The sequence below is a fragment of the Xiphophorus maculatus genome, chromosome 19, assembly GCF_002775205.1.
Source record: "Xiphophorus maculatus strain JP 163 A chromosome 19, X_maculatus-5.0-male, whole genome shotgun sequence".
NCBI classification, from domain to species: Eukaryota; Metazoa; Chordata; class Actinopteri; order Cyprinodontiformes; family Poeciliidae; genus Xiphophorus; species Xiphophorus maculatus.
The window spans coordinates 7,397,747-7,417,007 of NC_036461.1; the positions used below are offsets into that span (position 1 = coordinate 7,397,747).

General features: G+C 40.7%; 1 protein-coding gene across 1 annotated transcript in view; it reads right to left on the bottom strand.

Moving 5' to 3' along the window:
* Nucleotides 1-14,612, bottom strand: part of bcl11b (B cell CLL/lymphoma 11B) — a 41,220-nt gene extending 26,608 nt beyond the window's left edge. The window contains exons 1-2 of the mRNA XM_023352813.1: nucleotides 13,783-14,612; nucleotides 7,352-7,828 (exon numbers count right to left, since the gene is read on the bottom strand). Coding sequence (XP_023208581.1) covers nucleotides 7,352-7,828; nucleotides 13,783-13,837 — 532 coding nt within the window. The 5' untranslated portion in view covers nucleotides 13,838-14,612. The remainder of the gene's footprint in view (nucleotides 1-7,351; nucleotides 7,829-13,782) is intronic.
* Between the last annotated feature and the right edge of the window lie 4,649 nt (nucleotides 14,613-19,261).

Here is a 19,261-nt window from a genome sequence, read left to right on the forward strand (position 1 = left end):
CCAAAGTTTTCTACCAGACCTGTTCTTTCCTGTCAGGATTTATAGACCAAGTCAGGAACAACAACCATAACAGGATCAGCATCAACAGGCTAATGGATAAAAGCAGTGTTACTGTTCCATTATGAGTATTTGTTTAACAAACTATGTATTTAGTGACACTGGGTTTTCAACTAGCTGGAAGTTATTTTTAAATTTTTTAGTGGAAATGTTCCTCCTTTGTTTTCGAGGTTTACATTCAGTCAATTTTGGGCTATATTAGGATCAAACAGCTTTGGACTAGCTGAACAGGAAATGTAAGATTTTAGCACCAGACTGACTCAACATCTCTTCCTGCTACTAATTCGTCCCTTTACTTCACTTGCTCCTCTTTGTGTTTGTCCATCTCTAACACTTGGCTTTGGGCTTGAATGCTTATGAGGGTTATATATATTGAAAACTCAGAGAAAACTGTTTTATATCTGCTCATGATGCCATTTGGTCCTGATTAAAGGGAATGTGACATTTTATAAATATTAGCCATCGGTGATGGTAACGGAAGGGCTCAAATGGAAGAAAAAAAGTGATTTGGCCTCAAAGTTTTCTACTGGTCTTTGCACATCCAGGTAAAGGGTGTTTCCATGTCTTGTAAATAGGGTAACACTGTACAAAAATATGGTCGTACAAATTTTTGCACAGTGGTTTCTCAATAATCCTTTTTATTGATAAAGGGCTGTTTTGCCATTTTAAGACTCTACAAAGAGCTAGAAGACTTCAGGGAATGCTGCTCTATATTCCCACTTAAACTATTTCAGAATAAAAAAATAAATAAATAAGGAACCCCGTTATCCAGAACCAGATGACATTTCTGTAAGTTCTTATCTGAGCAAACAGGAAGTCCTTTTTTAAACAAACTGTGTGGTTAAACCTTGACCTGATATGTGCATGCACCTTTCAGACCCTATAAAATGCATCATGGCTGTACTATCTAAAGATACAAACACCCAGGCTGGGGTGAGAGAGGCAAACCAATACTTGCAGAGGGAGAGAGAGAGCGATACAAACCAAAGTAATTACCACTTCAAACAGGCCATCGCTTCATCCGAGAGGCCTCCCAGCTTTATTGAAACAACGCACACACATACACGCACACAAAAAAAACAAGAGCAGTGGGGCTCCATAATGCCTCTAAAGTACAGACTGCTGCATCAAACACACACACACTCTAGGTTGAAGCTCTTTATGCAGTTTAATTTGGAAGACAAATAAGCATATGGTAAATATTTTCACGACCCACCACCGAGTTCTGTCGTTATTTATGAAAAACGTGTGTGAACGTTTGAAGCGTTTTCGTCATCGCCGCGTTTTAATATTGGAATTACAGCTGGTGGTGTAAGAATAAATGAAGTGCAACAAACAGAAGCGAAAAAGGCTGTGAACGCAGCAAACGTACAACCCGTCAGATTGAAAAAAGGTGTCATCGTCTCGGAGTTTGTCAGAACTTCCCCCCTCTGCTGCTCTTCTGTGTGTGTGTGTGTAAGTGGACTTGGTTAAATGTCTGAATTAAAGCCTGGCTGATGGGGCTTTAAGGGCTGCACAGTATCGTGTCAGGTACTGTTAAACACTCCTCGGTGAGAAGCACTCACAGTGTGCAAACCTTAAAGGAAAACTGACATGTTTCTTTATTTTAATCTGCTGTCACTGTGTGGTGCCTGCTAACCAGGCCAATGCTCACCTGAGACTATGAAGGTGTTTGACCTGACTGTTGCCAGTAAAACTTCAGCAGATTGGCTGCAATACGTTTTTTCAAACTGCCTCCAATGATGTTTGGTTATCTGTGTTGTCAGCGCAGATAAGAAATAGTCATTGTCTGCTTTATTGTTTATTTTGACTAATTCAGAGGCTTCGTGACCAACAAAACCTTGAGTCAGAGAAGGACTTGCTGTATGCTATTAGTCTGTCAAATATTTTATACCTGGACTCTGACTACTTACGGCCTGTCTTAGCAGCTTCATGAACTTTTAAGCTGCTGCTATACATGAATTTCTCCTGAGTCGGACAATAAAGGCCATTTCTATTTTATTCAATGCAATTTTGCATTTTTTTAGGTTTTCTCAACAGTTCTTTTTTCTACACCTTTTATTTATTTATTCTACATAAAAAATTGTATGGTAGCAACGGGTAAAAACAATTATATTATAAAAGTAACATATTACATTATACTTACAGAGTGCCTACGGTGTAGTTATTTGTGTTTTCTTTCAGGGTTGAAGAGCTCTCCTATTGGTGGTATATGTGAGGAATATCTATGAAGTATGTAGTAGAGAACTTAAAGGCCCCAAAATGGTAAAGAAAAATGTCTCTTCTTTGGGTTCCTGTTTATCGTCATATTGATTTTTAAAATGTTTAGGAGGTTAAATTTGCCTCGCATCATCCTGTGGATCTCCTCAACATCCGCACACCTTCATGACCAATCACATCAACCAGCTACTTTCTTCACAAAGTGTTGAGATGAAAGTTGATGCAAGTAGCATTCACTATGACCCCACTACAACTGAAATACCTTACATGGTTTAAATCACAACAAACCATTCCATTTCTACCCATTGTTATCTATTCAATGAAAAAATACAATATTTATCAAAGGCATATTATTTATAAAATATAAATTAACATAACTTTTCATACAAACTAATAACAATGTATCCTGTGAGCACCAGAATGTTATTATATATTGCTTCTTACTATATCTTGCACACATGTTTATTATTTTTCAATCTCATTGTTTCATTTTGTTTTGTAAACTTTATATTAATATCAGTAGATTTTTTTCTTCTGAACATGATTCATCTTTGCTGTTAAAGAAATATAAATCTTCCCGCAAAAAGATAGAAGGCACACCTTGCTCTGAGCGGTCCATTTTTATTTAACAAAGTTTTTAAAAAGGATATCATTTTAAACATGCTTGACAATATGTTGAAGATAAGAAATTAACTAGAAGAACTTATAATCATGCACATATATGTTTTGCTTATCAATGACATAAAATTATACCTTTTAAATTTATAAATAAAAATGAAAAAAAAAATACTACAAGAGGGAAATTTGCCTGAGACGTGAGATTACACCTACTGAACCTTGTCAATTTTTCTTAAACTGTTTAAAAATTGAGTTTCATTGCATACAATAATTATCTCTTTAAATCTTTTTCAATCAAATGTCTAATAAATCTACCCTTGCCTTATGGATCATAAATCATTCTGAGATGTAGTTTTTTTTTAGAAGGTGAACTATAACTTGTGCTAAAATTGGTCACAGAAAGCCTAACACTGATAGAGAAGCATGTTTTTACTGCTCAGGAGGGGGAACACTTCATGCTCCACATTTCTCTCTCATGTCTGACTTTAACACAACCGGTTAAAGACAAGCTATCAGTTACAGAACAGGAACACCTTTTCTAATTTAAAAGTTTGAAATAAAACAGAGGACTGCTTCTGCTGCATCAACCTGCAGGGTGCCAATTACACCGCCCTGATCAGTTTTCCCTCTGCTCCATCTCTGTCCCCACCTACAACACCAGGTAATAAAAGGTGTGAAGGGAAAAACTCCATCTAAGTCAGAAAGAAAACTTCTTTCCCAGCTTGTCGCTACCCTTCCCCCCCCAGTGGCTGCAAGTCGTGCGTTTTCTGCAAATTAAAGCCCGTGTTGATTAACAAAGCGCTCTGTCCTTTGCTTGTGTTAATAAGGTGCAGCTTGGACGTATGCATCATGTGGAAACTGTGAAATACCGAGGGTAATTTTGCAACATAAAATCTTATTGGAGCAATATAGTTTACAGCTGCCGCCGCAGTGCACGTCCAATTGAGCCACTAATGTTTTTGCTTTTAATATGAAAATTATTATTACGCTTTCTGTTATAAAGAAATATTGTGCAATTACGGTTTCCAGCATGTGGGGCTGATTCCACTGGAGAATTGCAGTCGGATATATTGCAAGCATTTGAAGCAAAGGGAAAATATATTTCTGCACATAAATATGAAAAACTAATGACATGAACTCAATTAGCACCGAGCTAGGGAGCTGTTTTTTTTCTTCTTTTTTTCTGTCGTGTCCACAGCAGTAAAACTCCGCCTTACAGAGACTTTAGTGCTTGATGAAATAATAATGAAGTTTAGGTTCAAACACCATTTCCACCAGAGGTCAGACCACAGACTGACATTTTCTCATGACATCTTTAAAACGGAGTCTGAGGTGTTACCTCCAGGTGGCTTTGAACAAGAGTTTGCAACTGTATCTACTTTTATTTATAACCATGCGGACAGAAAAGGTAGCGCAAACTGTAATATAACAGAGGAAATATGTCAGTCTTAGCAGACAAACAGAAATGGGTCTACAATTAGTTTACTTATGCAAACTAAGTAAACTTGTGATAAAATTACGTCTTTCAGCAGTTTGCAAACATATTTTTGACATTTTCTTATACACACTTTCCCTGGTTGGTCTGTATTTTCTGTTCACTTAAAAAAACGTTTGTGCAAATCTCCTGATCCAACTTAATAATGTCCTAAAATATCTTTACAATGCTGACAATTGTCAATGAAGCTTGCACTTATAAGCAAGCCTTTAAGTCAGCTTTTGACATCAATTTAAATCTTGTTGCATTAAAATTTTGCTGGAGAGTCTGAGGAACATAAAATAAAATGAAAATTGTAACATGAATCTGCAAAAGCACACTAAGCGAGGGCTAAAATCAGAACAGGAAACAGAAAAATGTAGCAACATGTTTTGTGTTGACCACTATGGCCTCAAACTACACAGAATATCTACTTTCATTTGAGATTCAGATAACTACAGTTTGGAATCAAACAGCGTTCCCTTTTGTTATTTAATAAAAATCATAAAACAACACCCTTCATCATCTATAAACACAACTAATATCATGACTTTGGAGGACTTTTTTCAAACTTAAAAAAAGTCTGATTAAGGTTAGGGACAAATGCTTTCATCTAAAGCAGGTGTCTCTATTAAACAATCAATCAGTCAAATTTTATTTGCATAGCACCTTTCAGCAGCACTGCATTTCAAAGTGCTTTATATCATAAAAAACACAATAATACAAAGTCAACTTAGAGAAAATGTTTTGTTGCTGGTATGAATACAAATCTGAACTGGTCAAAATTTAAGCAGGGCCATACTTGCATAGCTAATCAGACACATTTGGAAACTTTTATCTTTAAGATATATGTGAATGCATTCTGAGTCCTGACCCTTGCTTAACCGCTGGTTTGTTGGTGATTTTTAGCTAAATCTGGATTTTGGTGAATTCCTGTGGATTTCTGACTTCCAAAGTTCTCTGGGAATATTCACCCTTTCTCCTGTGGAGTAATTATATTGACTGGTTTGAGAGATAACTGAAAAAAATGGAAGAAACTTGCCTCTTTTTAATCCCCTTCTCTGCCTTCTCCTTCCACTGTGTTTTTCCTCTTTCTTTCTTTTCCTGGCTTTGCTTATTTGAATTTTAATGAGCTTTTCACCTTTTTAAGCAGATGGCTTAGGCTGGATTTCTCCACGCGAGTTGGGGTGAGCCTCTCTGTCATGTTTTTGCACAGTTTGTTTCAACGAGCCGAGTCCTTGAGGGGGTTTAGAGCTCCAAGTGTGGAAGGCGTCTGTCCTCTCTCTGTTGTCCTCCCTCTCTAATGAAATGAACTTCTCTCTCTTTCTTTCTGCAGCAGCAACACGACGGGACTGATCCACAAAAACTGAAAACATGTGTGCTCAAAGATATGCAAACCCAAATACTCTCTTTGTAGCAGACAGACCTGAGAGTTGGAGGTCAGAATCTGGAAATGCTGTTTTCCAGATCAGTTAAACCCTCAAGGATCTCATGATTAAGGTGAAGGTGTTCCAGCATGTCTTCCACTCATTTTGCATTCTAATTTGCTTGTGGTAATATTAGGTTTGCAATTTAGATCAAAATTCAATCAGTTTCTGATTATCATCTCATTTTGCAAAAACTGACATTTTCAGCTGTTTCTGAGTACAGATACGCCTCTTTTCCAAATGCAAAGTATATTAGTATAATGGAGCTTCTGCAAACAAATTCTGTTGCATCCAGTAAGACTTGAAAATCAGAGCTGATTTGAAACAGTTGCATGCTCTCCACATAATCTTCTGCACAAAAGCAGCAGAGCTTTTTCCCCCCCTGCTGTCAGTCTATACAGTGGAAGAATATCTATTATGAGATGCAATTTTCAAAATTTACCTGCAAACAAAAATCTGAAAATTGTAGTGCATGCCACACACATTATTCTAACTGGATGCCAGAAACTATTTCTCATCTGAGCAGAGCACCTGATTTCACATGTTTGCTGTGCCTCCTACATGGCCTGTCAGCAAGTCGCTGTAAGAAATTATTTTGGTTTTCTATCAACAATTCAGCAATTTTACCATTCTACCACTGAAGCAATATTGGTGTTAAATATGGCTAATAGTTATCATGTTAATAGAATATCCCTCCTGAGCTGCGGATCGCTTCAGCTCCTCCAAAGAAACAATGGGCCTTTTGGCTGCTTTCCTTATAATTGCATTCATTGCCAGGCCTCCCTGATTAGGTGGAAAACCACGTTTTTGTAGATTTACCGCTACTTTTTCCATTTTCTACTGATGAACTACAAAAAGATCTCTGAGAAGTTCAAAACTTGGGACATTTTTTAAAGACCTAACCCTGCTTTAAGCTTCTCCACGACTTCATCACTGATCTGCTTTGTTCCTTGGTCTCCATGATGTTGATTATTTACCAATAAATCTCCAAGGCGGTCCCAGGAAAGTTGGATTTATACGGAGATTGAAGTAAATTAAATAATAAGGTGGTTTTTGAAAGCATTTTGGTTTCAAAAGAATTTAATGGGTTGGAAATAAATACATGATTTGTTTACAAAAAAAGGTATAAAATCAATGTATTCTAATACTTCTTAATGCTAGGTTTGTTCTATCAATTAAAATTGTGACTAAATACATAGAAATCTGTGGTTTTCAGGTGAAAAAATGTGACAAAAATCAGTGCTGTTCAATATTGTACTGCTCATTTAGAGAGTTTGATTTAATAAAAAATAAAAACTGAGTCTAAGCAGACCTATCGGACTCTGTCTCCAACTCTAAAAGTTAGGAAAAGTCCCAGTTTAGAATAGTGGGAAGGTTATGCAATGTTGAGAAAATACACTTGCAAGCTAAAATGATTTTGAAAAAATTCTACAAATTTCACTTAAATGAACTTTGTTTTTCAGATTTTATTTGTATAAAGGTGTTCTTTTTGCATGCGTGTGTCGAAGAAAATGTGAGCTTCCTGAAAGTAATAGTGTGTCTCTGTCCTGCCTACCTGCTGGAGTGCTCTCCTGCTTCGGGCAAATTCCTTTGGTGGGCGTCTTCTCCCCTCTCTCCACTCCTTCTCTTCGTCCTCTCCCTCCCACCGCCTCCTCCTCCTCTGGTGTCACCTGGATGCCGATCTCCACCGGCTCCACCACCTTCCTCAGCTCCCCCCGCTGGGCGTAGTGATGAAGGCTTTGCAGACCCCCTCCTACTCCTGCTCCTCCTCCTCGGTCATTCAACTTGTCGTAGCAACCGTTGGGCAGCAGCGGTGTTTGGCACTGCTTCTTCTTGTGCTCGATGAAAAGGAGGATGTCGCCCAGCGGGAAGGTGAGTTGGCACTGGCCACAGGTCAGCAGGTCGTGATCGACGTGGAGGCCGGGCGGCAGTGTGTGGGCCAAACTGGGCTCCAGAGTGTGGCCAGGAAGGCCGAGCGGGTGGGGGGGCGACGGGTCGGAGAGCAGAGCGCCATCTGGATGCTCAACTTCCGCTACAGTTAAGAGAAGAAAACAGGCGACACGAGTCAACATCAGTCTGGATTAACTTCAGCAGGAGCTGTGAAAAATAGTTTAACTTTTTTTTCACAGACACATCTTTAAGTCTTCTCCTCAAAGAACAGAGACAGAAAGAATAGAGAAATGGACAACAGCAGGAAGAAGAGGCCGAATGCCACAGATCCAAACAGTGGAGGTTATGATTGACTCTGAATCGTGACCTTTGCTTTCTATTCATCCACTCTGCAAACTCTGATGCACTCAGCAGGATTTGATCATAAACTCAGAAAGACTTCAGACGCAGCAGCTGTCTGTGAAATCTGATGGTAAGATTTCCACAGACACATTTTCCAATCCAAAAACAAAATCAAATCAAGTAGGCTTCCACTTCCACTTATTTTTACTGAAGTGGCATTATTAAACTTATTGATGTCCGTTTTGATCACAACAGGTTGATATAAGCCGACCCACTTTTGTCTCAAATTCAGCTCTCAGTTTACTCTGCAAATTTGTTGTTGGTATATGAAAAAGAGGAGGCTCAGGGGAACTATAAAAATCTGGGTTTGATTCCTCATCATGCCTGTAAGATTCATTTAGTTTCTCTTAGTAAAACTTAGATGAGGACATAAACAACCCTCCAAAGGAGAAAAACTTTATTTTTCTAACCGTATCATGTCTGTGATTCATGATTCTCCAGTTCATGGACGTGGTGTCCAACCAGACTATAAATGTTACTCCTCATCATCACCTCTGTTTCTAATGGACGAAGGATTTAGCTGCAGATCTCAAACTCGATAGACCTGCTGTTTTTTAACACAGAGCTGATCAACTTTCAATTAGAGATATATTCTAGATTTGATCCTCAGAATATCAGTAGACAGACTGAAGACAGATGCAGGCATGCTTATCTGTTTTCTACGGCTGCAGGAAGTGTGTGAGAGTGTGTGAGCGTGCGGGGGTGGGGGTGTGTGTGTGTGAGCAGGTGTACAGCATCAGAGCTCCGTCAGCCCACAACCCTGCTTCTTCTGCATCATAACATGTTTGTCTGAAGCACACACACGCATACACACATGCACACATGCATGCATTATTGTGTTTGTGGCCTGCAGGCTGCAGCCATCTGTCCTCTGAAATGATCAGCCATGTACAGTACGGAGTGTGTTTCCTAATAAACATCAGAGAGAATAAAGCCAGTTAGCTGACCTGGAACAAACCCAACGCGCGAACACACCGCAGACTCGATTTCATCTGACATGTCAGTTATTGTAGTAATGCGATAAACACCGACAGATGTGAAATAGGCAGCTGTCTTCCTGTGGGTTGATCAACTGGAACAGAACGATTCTCTTAAAACCACAAAAAAATTATCAAATTTACTCAGATGTTTGTTAGTTGTACTGATAAATCGCTGTGTAACGTTACATTCACCATGTCTGAGGAGACGCTCTGCACGAAAACAAAACCGTAGGTTTGGTTTTGAGTATTTTCTCTTCTTTTTTGCACGCCGGCACGGCCGACAGTTTGTATGCAAATGATGGCGTGGAGGAGGAAGCGACACTGTAGCCTGATTTACCTAATAAGGTTTATGTGAGGCAGCTGAGAGCGCTAATAGGATGAAGGAGGGGAAAAAAACAGAAATGGGCAGAATTTTTAAAAATCAGTAGAGATGCGGAGCTCCGATGAAATGCAGAGTTAAAAATATTCTGTTTGCAAATTTGGCCCAAGCCGCCTACCGTACCTGTGGTTTGGCTTCATTTGGTGGCCATCTACTATTGCAGCTTGAGATACCAGCAAATGGTATAAAATGTTTCCTTTTATTCTGAGCAACTTAAGCTGACAAAAAAAAAAAAGCCAGTGTGTGTGTTTTTTGTGTGCAGCGAGCTCTGAAATTAAGATAAAAATGTTAGTAAGGCGACACACTATCACACACAACCACACACTTTCACGCAGGATGGTATTGAGATATCAAAATTTGATTTAAGTTAATTTCCTCTAAGCTCATTTTGCTGCCGCATGCAGCTGCAGCTGGATGCAGAAGCTCTGCAGACACAAAGTTGTTCTTGCTGTGCATCAACTATTTTTACTTTGCAACTTGTTTTGACAGAGCAACTGGAGATGAATCTGACTGTGTTTGTGCAGAGTGTACGATGTGTTTTTCGGTTTGCAGGTGTTTCAGGATCAAACCATCACCTTCTCGCTCTTCTGTCGTTTCCTGTCTACTGTCAACCATCAAAACCAGAGCAAGAAATACATGAAAAAGTACTCATGTTGAGTAGCAAATGATTCCAGGACAAGAACGGGAATCGGATGATATTTGTTCCCCTATTCTGTGGACAAATCCTCCCTGTTTCGAATAAAACTAATTTTAATCCACAAAATGTGACATTTTTATTTTTACTTCTTTCTGTTTTGTCGTTAGGTTTGTCAAATCAATGACGCATGTCGTTTTAGTTATACAAAAATCTGTAACATTTAGAGTTATTTTGATTTTCATGTACAGACTCGAGTGAAAAGAAAGATCCAGTAGTTTAAAAACAGCATTATCTCAACCAGTGCTGGATGATGCATTATGACACCATGAATGTCTCCATTTTTGCGACAAGAAATATTTTCACAAATCAAAGTGTGTTGTTTTTGTAAGCATGAAGAAAGCTGTATTTTTCAGACAGCTGACTGGCAGTTCACAGCCACAGGTTTATAGCACTGTGCTTTACGACGTCAGAAGAAAAAATCCTGTCACTCCTGCGTTTTTCAAGAACGCTATGGTGGAAAATTTTAGCAGGTTTTAAATGTCTTTTTTTAAATACTTTTTTGATACCACTAGCCAGCCCATGTCTACTACAAAACACTTGGTTCAGCATAAAATTACCCCAAATTAATCACTCCCACCCTGAAAAATGTGTGGAGATGAAAGACTAATCCCATAGGGTTGTTACTAGAATTATTCTGTTATAAACTAAAGAAAAAGTCCAGAAAATATGCTTAAATCCTTGCACTAAACGCACAGTGAGTGAGGCCTTGTGAAGTTTTCACTGTAAATAAGACCCAGAAGTACACAGTGTGCAGTTGCTGACAGTTAAGGAGGTGAATGTGGTCTTCCAGGACTGATGTCATCTGATTAAACACACACTCACACACGCCACACCACACCACACACACACTGCTGCAGCGCTCCCAGCCTGATAGCTCCCCCTAGCTTAAGCCGAGTGAACACCAACAGGAGGAGGTGCTGAAGTGCAAGCAGACAACAGTAAACCTCAGCTGAGCACGCCAGTACTCTGGTATGCAGGCGTGTGTGTAAGCGTGTGTGCAGCCATGAGTTCAGACATGCTCTTGCGCATTCGTGGACTTCCATGCAGGATTTAAATGCTACAAAAGCAATAGGAAACTGCACCGGTTTACAAAAATCAAGAGGGGAGGGAGTGTGGGGGGGAGGACAACAAATATCCCTTCACGTTCTGGTTTAAGTAAATCAGCACGCACATCTCACGCGTTCAGCTGCTGTTTTAGTGACCCTAAACTGAACCGGTGCGTTTATCAGAATCCGCTGAGCAGGAGAGCAGTTTCATTTGTGGCATTTTAAAGGCTCCTCTCCGCCTCTAACAAAGACTTCAACCCCAGCGGGGTGCACGGCTATTTGACAAGCCGAAGGGAAACATGCATCTCAAGTGGGCGACTGCAATTTACACGGAGCACGTGCGCGCGCGCGTGCGTAATGAAAGCTCTAGTCCTGTTTGCGCCTCTTCACACTCCATCAGCCTCCTTGGAGGAGAGCCGGGCTTTCTCTTTCTTTCTTTCTTTTTTTAATTCACCGTGCATCAAATCAGACAAAACCCGAAACTGTTCTGATTCTTATTGTCTCTGAGGGACAAACTCTGCACATGATCAGGAGATTTCTCACTCTGGATTGATTTATTTTTTTCCTTCCTCCTCTTTTAAGTGCTTGATGTGAAAAATGTGCAGAGCTGGATTTACTGGAGACGATAAACATGCATATTATTCCTCAGATTCATTCACCAGTTGGTTCCAGGACCAATTCATTACTGAATCTAAAAAGAAAAGGCTGTCACACTTTAAGATGGAAAAAGTCTCCATAAACAGAACATCCCCTAAAAAAAAAAACATCTGAGCGCTTCATGACCAAACTTCATTTAAAAAGTTTAGCTTCACCATCTCCACACACTCTCTCTTAATGCAGAATTCAGATTTTAAAATGCCATTTTTTGAGTGTTTTGCAAAAAATTTTGAATAAAAACCTGCGCATTCAAACCTACATCTGATGGATTTTAGCGCATGCCAGCACAAGAGGAATTATGTAGATTTGGGGGGAGGTGTGTACATTTACATGTCTTAGTTCTCACATAAATATGTGCATCTGTGTGTGTGCACATGTGAGTTGTCAAGCAGAGTAAATCCAGGACCTTCGCTTGCACATAAATTACAGAACGTGGTAATGCACAAGAGCCTGAACGCGGATAATTCAGACGCGTCCGACCGACCTGCACACAGAACAACTACGCAAACAGGAAGCTCGCTTATTAACCTGTAATCTTTCGTTCCACCTGACTTCCTACATCCCCATTTTCAGCTTTCTGATAAACTTACAGAGCGCACCAAGTGACGCTCGGCAGGCCTCCCGGGAAGCTGCTGCGCAAAGTTGCGGCACTTTTCTTTAAAAAGAGAAAGAGAGAGAGAGAGAGAGAGAGAGAGAGAGAGAGAGAGAGAGAGAGAGAGAGAGAGAGAGAGAGAGAGAGAGAGAAAGAGAGAATAGTTTAAGATCAAGCATTCACTAAAATTCCTTTTTTCCGGTCATGCAGGTTGGCCTTACAGCAAAGCGGAATTTGTGCACAACCAGGCTGTGGAATTAAAATCACATCCAGTGCAAAAAAGTTTGTTAAAACATTTAAGGTAATTCAGTGCGTGTTGTCCCCCTGCTGCCAGGACAAATCAGCCCGAAAAGTGATCCGAGGCCATAAACAAAATAAATATCTTCATGCTTAGATGTCTGAGAGAAGAAAGTGCCAAAAGAAACCTAAAAGCTTCACAGATGAAAACTGTTTGGAGTCTAAGGATTAATATGAGGGAGTCAAATATCACACAAGATTAAATGTCAGAGATGTTTGTCTTTTCTTTTGAAGAAAAACTAAATTAATCAAATTTAATACATCATTTCTCATTTAGAAGATAACTTGTGACCTGTAAATTGTGTTTGTCACTTATTAAGGGAGCACATTTTAATTTGGTGTCAAATAATCCAAACGTTGTGAACAGGTTACATATGGTGGAAAATGAGCTTTATAACAGTCTGAACGGCACTAACAAAGTGTTGGGAAAAATCCCATATTTACGTAGCGGCGTCTGTTTAATTGAAGCCATTTTTCTTAAACAGTTTTTTAGAAAAGTTAAGTTGGTGATTTATTTTTTAAATAAAATAAAAACAAACAATCAGTCTCTGAAATGAAACAAGAATAAACTGTACAAAAGTGTGTTTTCGTGTAGAAAAATATGTCAGGAATCTGACAGATTAAACTGTCTTTCTTAATCTAAAATACACATTTCTCTGCTGAATAAATCGCAGCTTCACAGTCAGCCAGGAGCGGAGCACCGATCTCGTCTCGGGACGGACCTCCGGCTCCTCCGTGCGCGGCTCCTTCAGCTGCGCACAGTTCTTCGCCCTCCTGAGTTCGGACTGTAAATTCTGAGCTCCAGTGACAGCGTGTTATTTTGCACCGAGCAGATCAGATAAGCGCTTTAAAGAATTTGACTAATTCCTACCAATTAATTATGAAAAATGGGAGAACAATCCCTCAGGGGACACTTCACAAAACTTTCCGTGCCAAATCTGAATATTTTATTTATTTGTTTCTATGCACTCAGAAAAGACAAGAAAAAAAGAAACAAAAACAACATCGGAATGTGAGCGTGAGAAAAGTGATGCAGGGAAACTTACGCGTGATTTCTCTCTGGGACAGGTGCTGCGGGTTCCCCTGCTTTCGTCGGGACATCGCCCTGGCATTTACACTGGCATCGCCCGGAGAGCTGCGCAGGAAAGGTCGGCTCTCGTCCTCCTTCTCCCTCTTCTCCTCCTGCGGCTGCTGCTCCTGCACGCGGCCAAACTGGCCCCAAAATTCACTGGTCACCCCCAGCTGACCGCTTCGCACCGGCCCCTGGTGCGGCCCGCGGACTGGCCCCTGCGCGGCGGATCTGTCCTCGGTGGGCAGCGGCTGCTGCGCTCTGCGGTCACCGGCCGTGGCGCAGCGCTGGGCGCCGGGGCGCTCGCTCGGAGCTCGGTGCCAAAGTGGTTGCGCGCCTCCCTTCTTGGAGCGCGGAGGGAGGGGGGGACAGCCGGGCTCGTTCCTCCGTAGCTTTCACACCATCCCCTCAAAGGAGCGCGGAGGAAAAAAGAGGGGAGCGGAGAGGCGGCGGGGTCACCTCCTGATGGTCTGTCCGTCTCTGTGTCCACTCTCCGGACACTGGACACTGTCCGGTCCTGTGTGGAGGAGTGACGCGGGTGGCTGGACTTCAGTTGACGCGTGTAAAACAGGAATCCAGATTTCTTCTCGCCAAGTGGTGGGCACCTCCAGCGCTGCACTCAGCGTCGGCCTCTCAGACTTTAACTCTTGCAGTCAGAGCCCGGCACTGGTCCGAGGACGGTCTGTCACCCTCTTTTTCTCTTTGTGCTCGCGGAGGAGTCTCGCATCCCCCCGGCGCGCGCGCGTGGCTCTGCGTGGCTCTGTGCGGCTCTCTGGCTTCTACGGTGGGAGAAAACTCAAGTTCAAGTGCGGACGTGACGTTCAGTCTGCGGTGAGAAGGGAGAGTGGAGACTGAAGAGCACTGGGGGCGACTAGTGGTAGCTTTCACACACACTCTCACACACTCACACTCACACTCGGGCATGTGTCGCGCACGGCAGCAGTGGCCACAGTCGCTCAAGTCATCTCCGCGCCGCGGAAGCGTCGCTGCGTAAGCGGGATTGGTGTTTTCAGTTGGAGAAGTGACCCGAAGCGCGTGCACACCTGCTCGGACACTGTGCACGAGCACTCCGTTTGCAGGGCAGTCTTTTTTTCTTTTCTTTTTTGTAATTATCCGCCGTTTAAATTCTCTGTAAAGCTTTAAATGCAACTGATTGTTAGATTTATTCGGACTTTACAAAAATGACCTTTTTGTGTTGCACGTGCACAGAAGTAAAACAAATTCACCCTAGAAGCGAGTAGAGTATTTTACTAAAATTAGAACTGACCCTCAATTCTTTTATCAATTATACAACTGATCAATTTGGGATGAAGATGCCATGTCTTGTTCTTCAGTTGTGGCCCTTGCTACACGCACACATACACTGATCACACGCAAATATTGATCTCACTCAGATTCTAATAATATAAGGGGCAAAAACTGTTTCCTAATTTAATTCTTGTTTATTCGATTGTAATGATAAGGTATGGGCGTCGGAGAGTTTAAAAAAATAATTTAGGTGGAGATGTGCGTTAACGTGGCAGCTTTGTGACCTCATAATGTCAAATCAGCTTCGGAAAGAAATGAACATCTAGAGGTGTGAATTTAAGAGTGAGACCCTGTTATTCACACGTTAAACTGGATTAATTTAATTTTACTTTTTTTATTTAAATGGGGTTTGGATAGCACTGAGGGCTTTAAAGGCGGCTGGAAACTGCATTTCCGCGCTCCTCCCTGGCACCACCTTCACTCTGGCTCCCATCCTCACACACCTCCCTCCAGGGGAGACGCCAAAGCAAGAGGAACATTTAGGATGTTTTTTTTGTTGTTGTTGTTTTTTGCATTTGATGGGAACGCGCCAGTGTCAGAGGAAGCGGATTTTTTTTAAATTATTTGTTTAAGCCGTGGTCGCTCAAACTGACCAGAGAAATGAAATCGCTCCTCTCCCTTTTTTTTTTTTTAGTTTTCTCTCTGAAGAGCGTGGAGGTTGCAGCAGGCCCGAGGTTTCTTCTCATCCATCACAACCTCCAAACCTGCGGTTGTCGTCCTGATTTCTACAGATTTCCGTACTTAGTTGGGGAGATTGCAGGTGTATCCTGCAGATCAGCCATTTTAACGTGTGGAAGAATCCCTGCAGCCCCTGTCTTCCCATCATCAGGCCACAGAGTAGACTTAAAACATTCAACTTCTTTCAGCAATTAAATTGAATTAATACATCTGTCTTCTCTGCGATTTAAAAATCAAATTGCAATCAACTTTTTGGAGAAGAGAATGAGGCTTTCTTCACTGCGGCCAGCATCAGCATCAGCATCATGGGCTTCTTGTCCTTGCAACCTGATTGGCTCATTAGTCAGATGGGCGACAGGTGCATCATTCCGCTTCCTTACTGGACGTTTTTCCAGAGGTGATTTCTCACTTAAAGGCCATCAGTGTGAGTTATGGCGTCCTGCTTCCATCCGTCCCTTCATTTGCATATATATGTATGTGCGTGTTTGTTTTTATGTTAATTCTAAATAATTCCTTCCTTCACTTCGTTTTTTTTTTTTACTCCATCGCATCGTTTGGCGCGGTTAAATTTTAATTAGAGGGACGTGGAGGTGTCCTTTGGAGTTTTAAGATCACTTTGCCGGCAACTGTTCACCGCTAAACTGCTAATATTGATGTTTACGAGTGGAGATGCAGGCTGGCAGATTAAACTTGATGCGGGGAGAAACAAATGTGCACTTTAAGAGGATCTGAGCTGTGAGAGGAATGTTTGATGTGTGCCTTCACTCTTTCTTCTTCTTCCACTTTTTCAGCCAATCAGGAGCTCTTTGTTTATTACAAAGACATCCATCTGAACAATAGCCTAATAAACATCCTTTATATGTGTTCGCTTTCTTTTCATAAAGAAACTGATATAAAAAATAAGTGATTAAAGTGTATTTTTCTGCTAAAATATTAAACACATAAAATCACACTAAAATATAATTCATAATAATTTAATGTAGATTGAAACTTAAAATAAATTTTAAAAGCGACACATTCTGTAAGAAGGCGTCCTTCTTAACAGCAGCCATCAAGTCTTAATGTCAGCTTCGTCCATTAAAGGGACGATTCGCTTCTCTGATCCTGTCTCCAGTGATGAAAAGCAGAAAAGAAAAGGCTGGAGGTGAAGTGATGAGCTTCCGAATGATGACCCTCGGAGCTCCGACCAGCGGTGCAACACCACCCTCTGTTGGTGATCTGCTGCCATAAGCAAACACTGAGTTCCTCTGATTCAGCTGGAGTGTCTCTATGTACACCACATTAATAACTGAGACTCTGATTACCTTCAGAAAACTTCTTAAATTGAATCAAGCAATATGTGAACACCATGTCCAACTCATGATCACCCAACATGTTAAAGTCTCAGTTGTCTTCTCCTTGACTTTACAAGGCCCTTATTTTGTTGTAGAGGATTTTGGGCCCATGAAGCATTGCTATACTTTAACTGACATTTAATTCAGTTATTTCTGCATAGCCTTTATCATAAGTCTGGACCATTGAAACAGTTTTTATTTTCTTATTGAGCCATCCTATTGTATATTTACTGCTGGGTTTGGGATGATGGTTCAGTTGGGGACAAGCTTCATCTGTAGGGACGCATTACTTCATATTTGACTCTAGATCATGTCAGTATCCAGCAAAGTTCATGGTTGGCTCAATGACTGCAAGGCTTGACTAAAGCTCAAGCCTGTGCCATCAGCGCCCCGATACTTTGTGCTTCATTTGAACCTTTGCAAACATAAATCACGCTGCCATACTATATTTCAGGAGAAAATGGTTTCTCCGCCAGTCCTTTGTAACAAAAACATAGTTCAGTCTTCCTGTTCCATCATCAACTTTAGCATTATGCTAACTGAACCCTGTGGAGTCTGAGACGGGGTGTAAGATGCTTGTAATTTCTCTGAGTATTCCCCAATTTGATTTTTGGGGAACATTCAATCCTACAATGACAGGCAGTTGTCTCAGGGTTTTTCCACTTTTGAGTAATATTTTGCCTTCCAGAGAGAACAAACATCAAGTCAGAAATGGCCTATTACACAATGAGCAGCTTCAACATCTAACACATTACCTAAATTTCTGCTTTCATTGAGGCGTTTATTCTTATAATCATTTAACATTTGCATTTAATTAGCAGCATCTCACCAACACTTGTCAAGTTAATATTAAACGCTTTTATAACTGCCCAAACATCACTAAATCTAGCTCAAATAACTTCAAAAGTTTGGCTCCCAGTATTAAACCTTGTGGAACACCATGTGTTATTCTCTTAAACTGACTCTGAACGTTGATTTTTATGTACTCAACCTATTTTCCAAATCAACTTTAAACCAACCATTTTCAGCAACTCCTGCTCTATGATGTTCACATTTTTACAGCACCTGGCTAACTTTACCTCAACTCCTGTAGAAGCAGCAAAGGGGCTGTGAATGAGTGTGAAGTGAATAAAAAGCAGCTGTGATCATCTCTGCACAGAGCAGAGAGCGTTTGAGGGCCAGCGGAGGAGCGCAGAAGCCCTTAAGCACAATTACAGATATCAAAGTTGGAATTATTCCGTTTAAAGGGAAAAATGCTAATCACTGATTTATTTAGAGCAAGTTAGCAGAAGTCTCATGACACAAACAAGTGTGCGCTCCCACTTCAGGACCTTTTATCCTCCCCTCCTCTGTTTTCAAAGAGAATTATTTTCACCTTCATTAATTCCAGCAGAATTAAAGCAGCGGGTAATGCATGTGTTGGTCGGTATTAATTTTCATATAATGATGCTGAGAGAGGAAATGAGAAAAAGGAATACGTAGCGTCCTAATTAGGTTTGCCTTCAATTAGAGGCTATAAATGAGAAAGGCAGATCTCCAGGGCTTCAAACGTTCACAATACTAAAAAAATATTTGTTTTTCCAAACTTGAGTTTTGAGGGTGATGGGTGGTGTAGTGGCTATTTCAGAAAACACGATAAAAGAAAGTGAAAAAGTTTTTGGAAAAGTTGTGAAAAATCTAAAGTAAAAAAAGCATTTAGTGACATTAGATTTTATTACAAATATTGACCACTACATCCTGCGTCTCATTTAGTTTAAATTGACCAATCAATACTTTTATTTTAGGCTGCAACAGAAAAAGGAATTTAGCGCTGGTGATTTTTTTTTTCAATCAACAGGTCAGCAGGTGATCATGACTTTGTAGGGTCACAATTCTTGTCACTGTTATTTGTGGGTCAGAATCCTAAATGTTTACCAGCTTGTCACAATCTGAGGCATTTACAGAACAATTGGTTTTAAATACCGATGGATCAGTATTCAAAGAGCTTGGCTGAACAAAATCGACACACTCAGCTGATTAGGTGCTAAACTTTAAACACTTCTCTCACAGGTGAAGGAGTCCTGCATGTGAAAAACAAATCAAGGACTTAATAATGATCTGAAGCTAAGTGACCTCAGCAGAAGGAAAACAACTAAA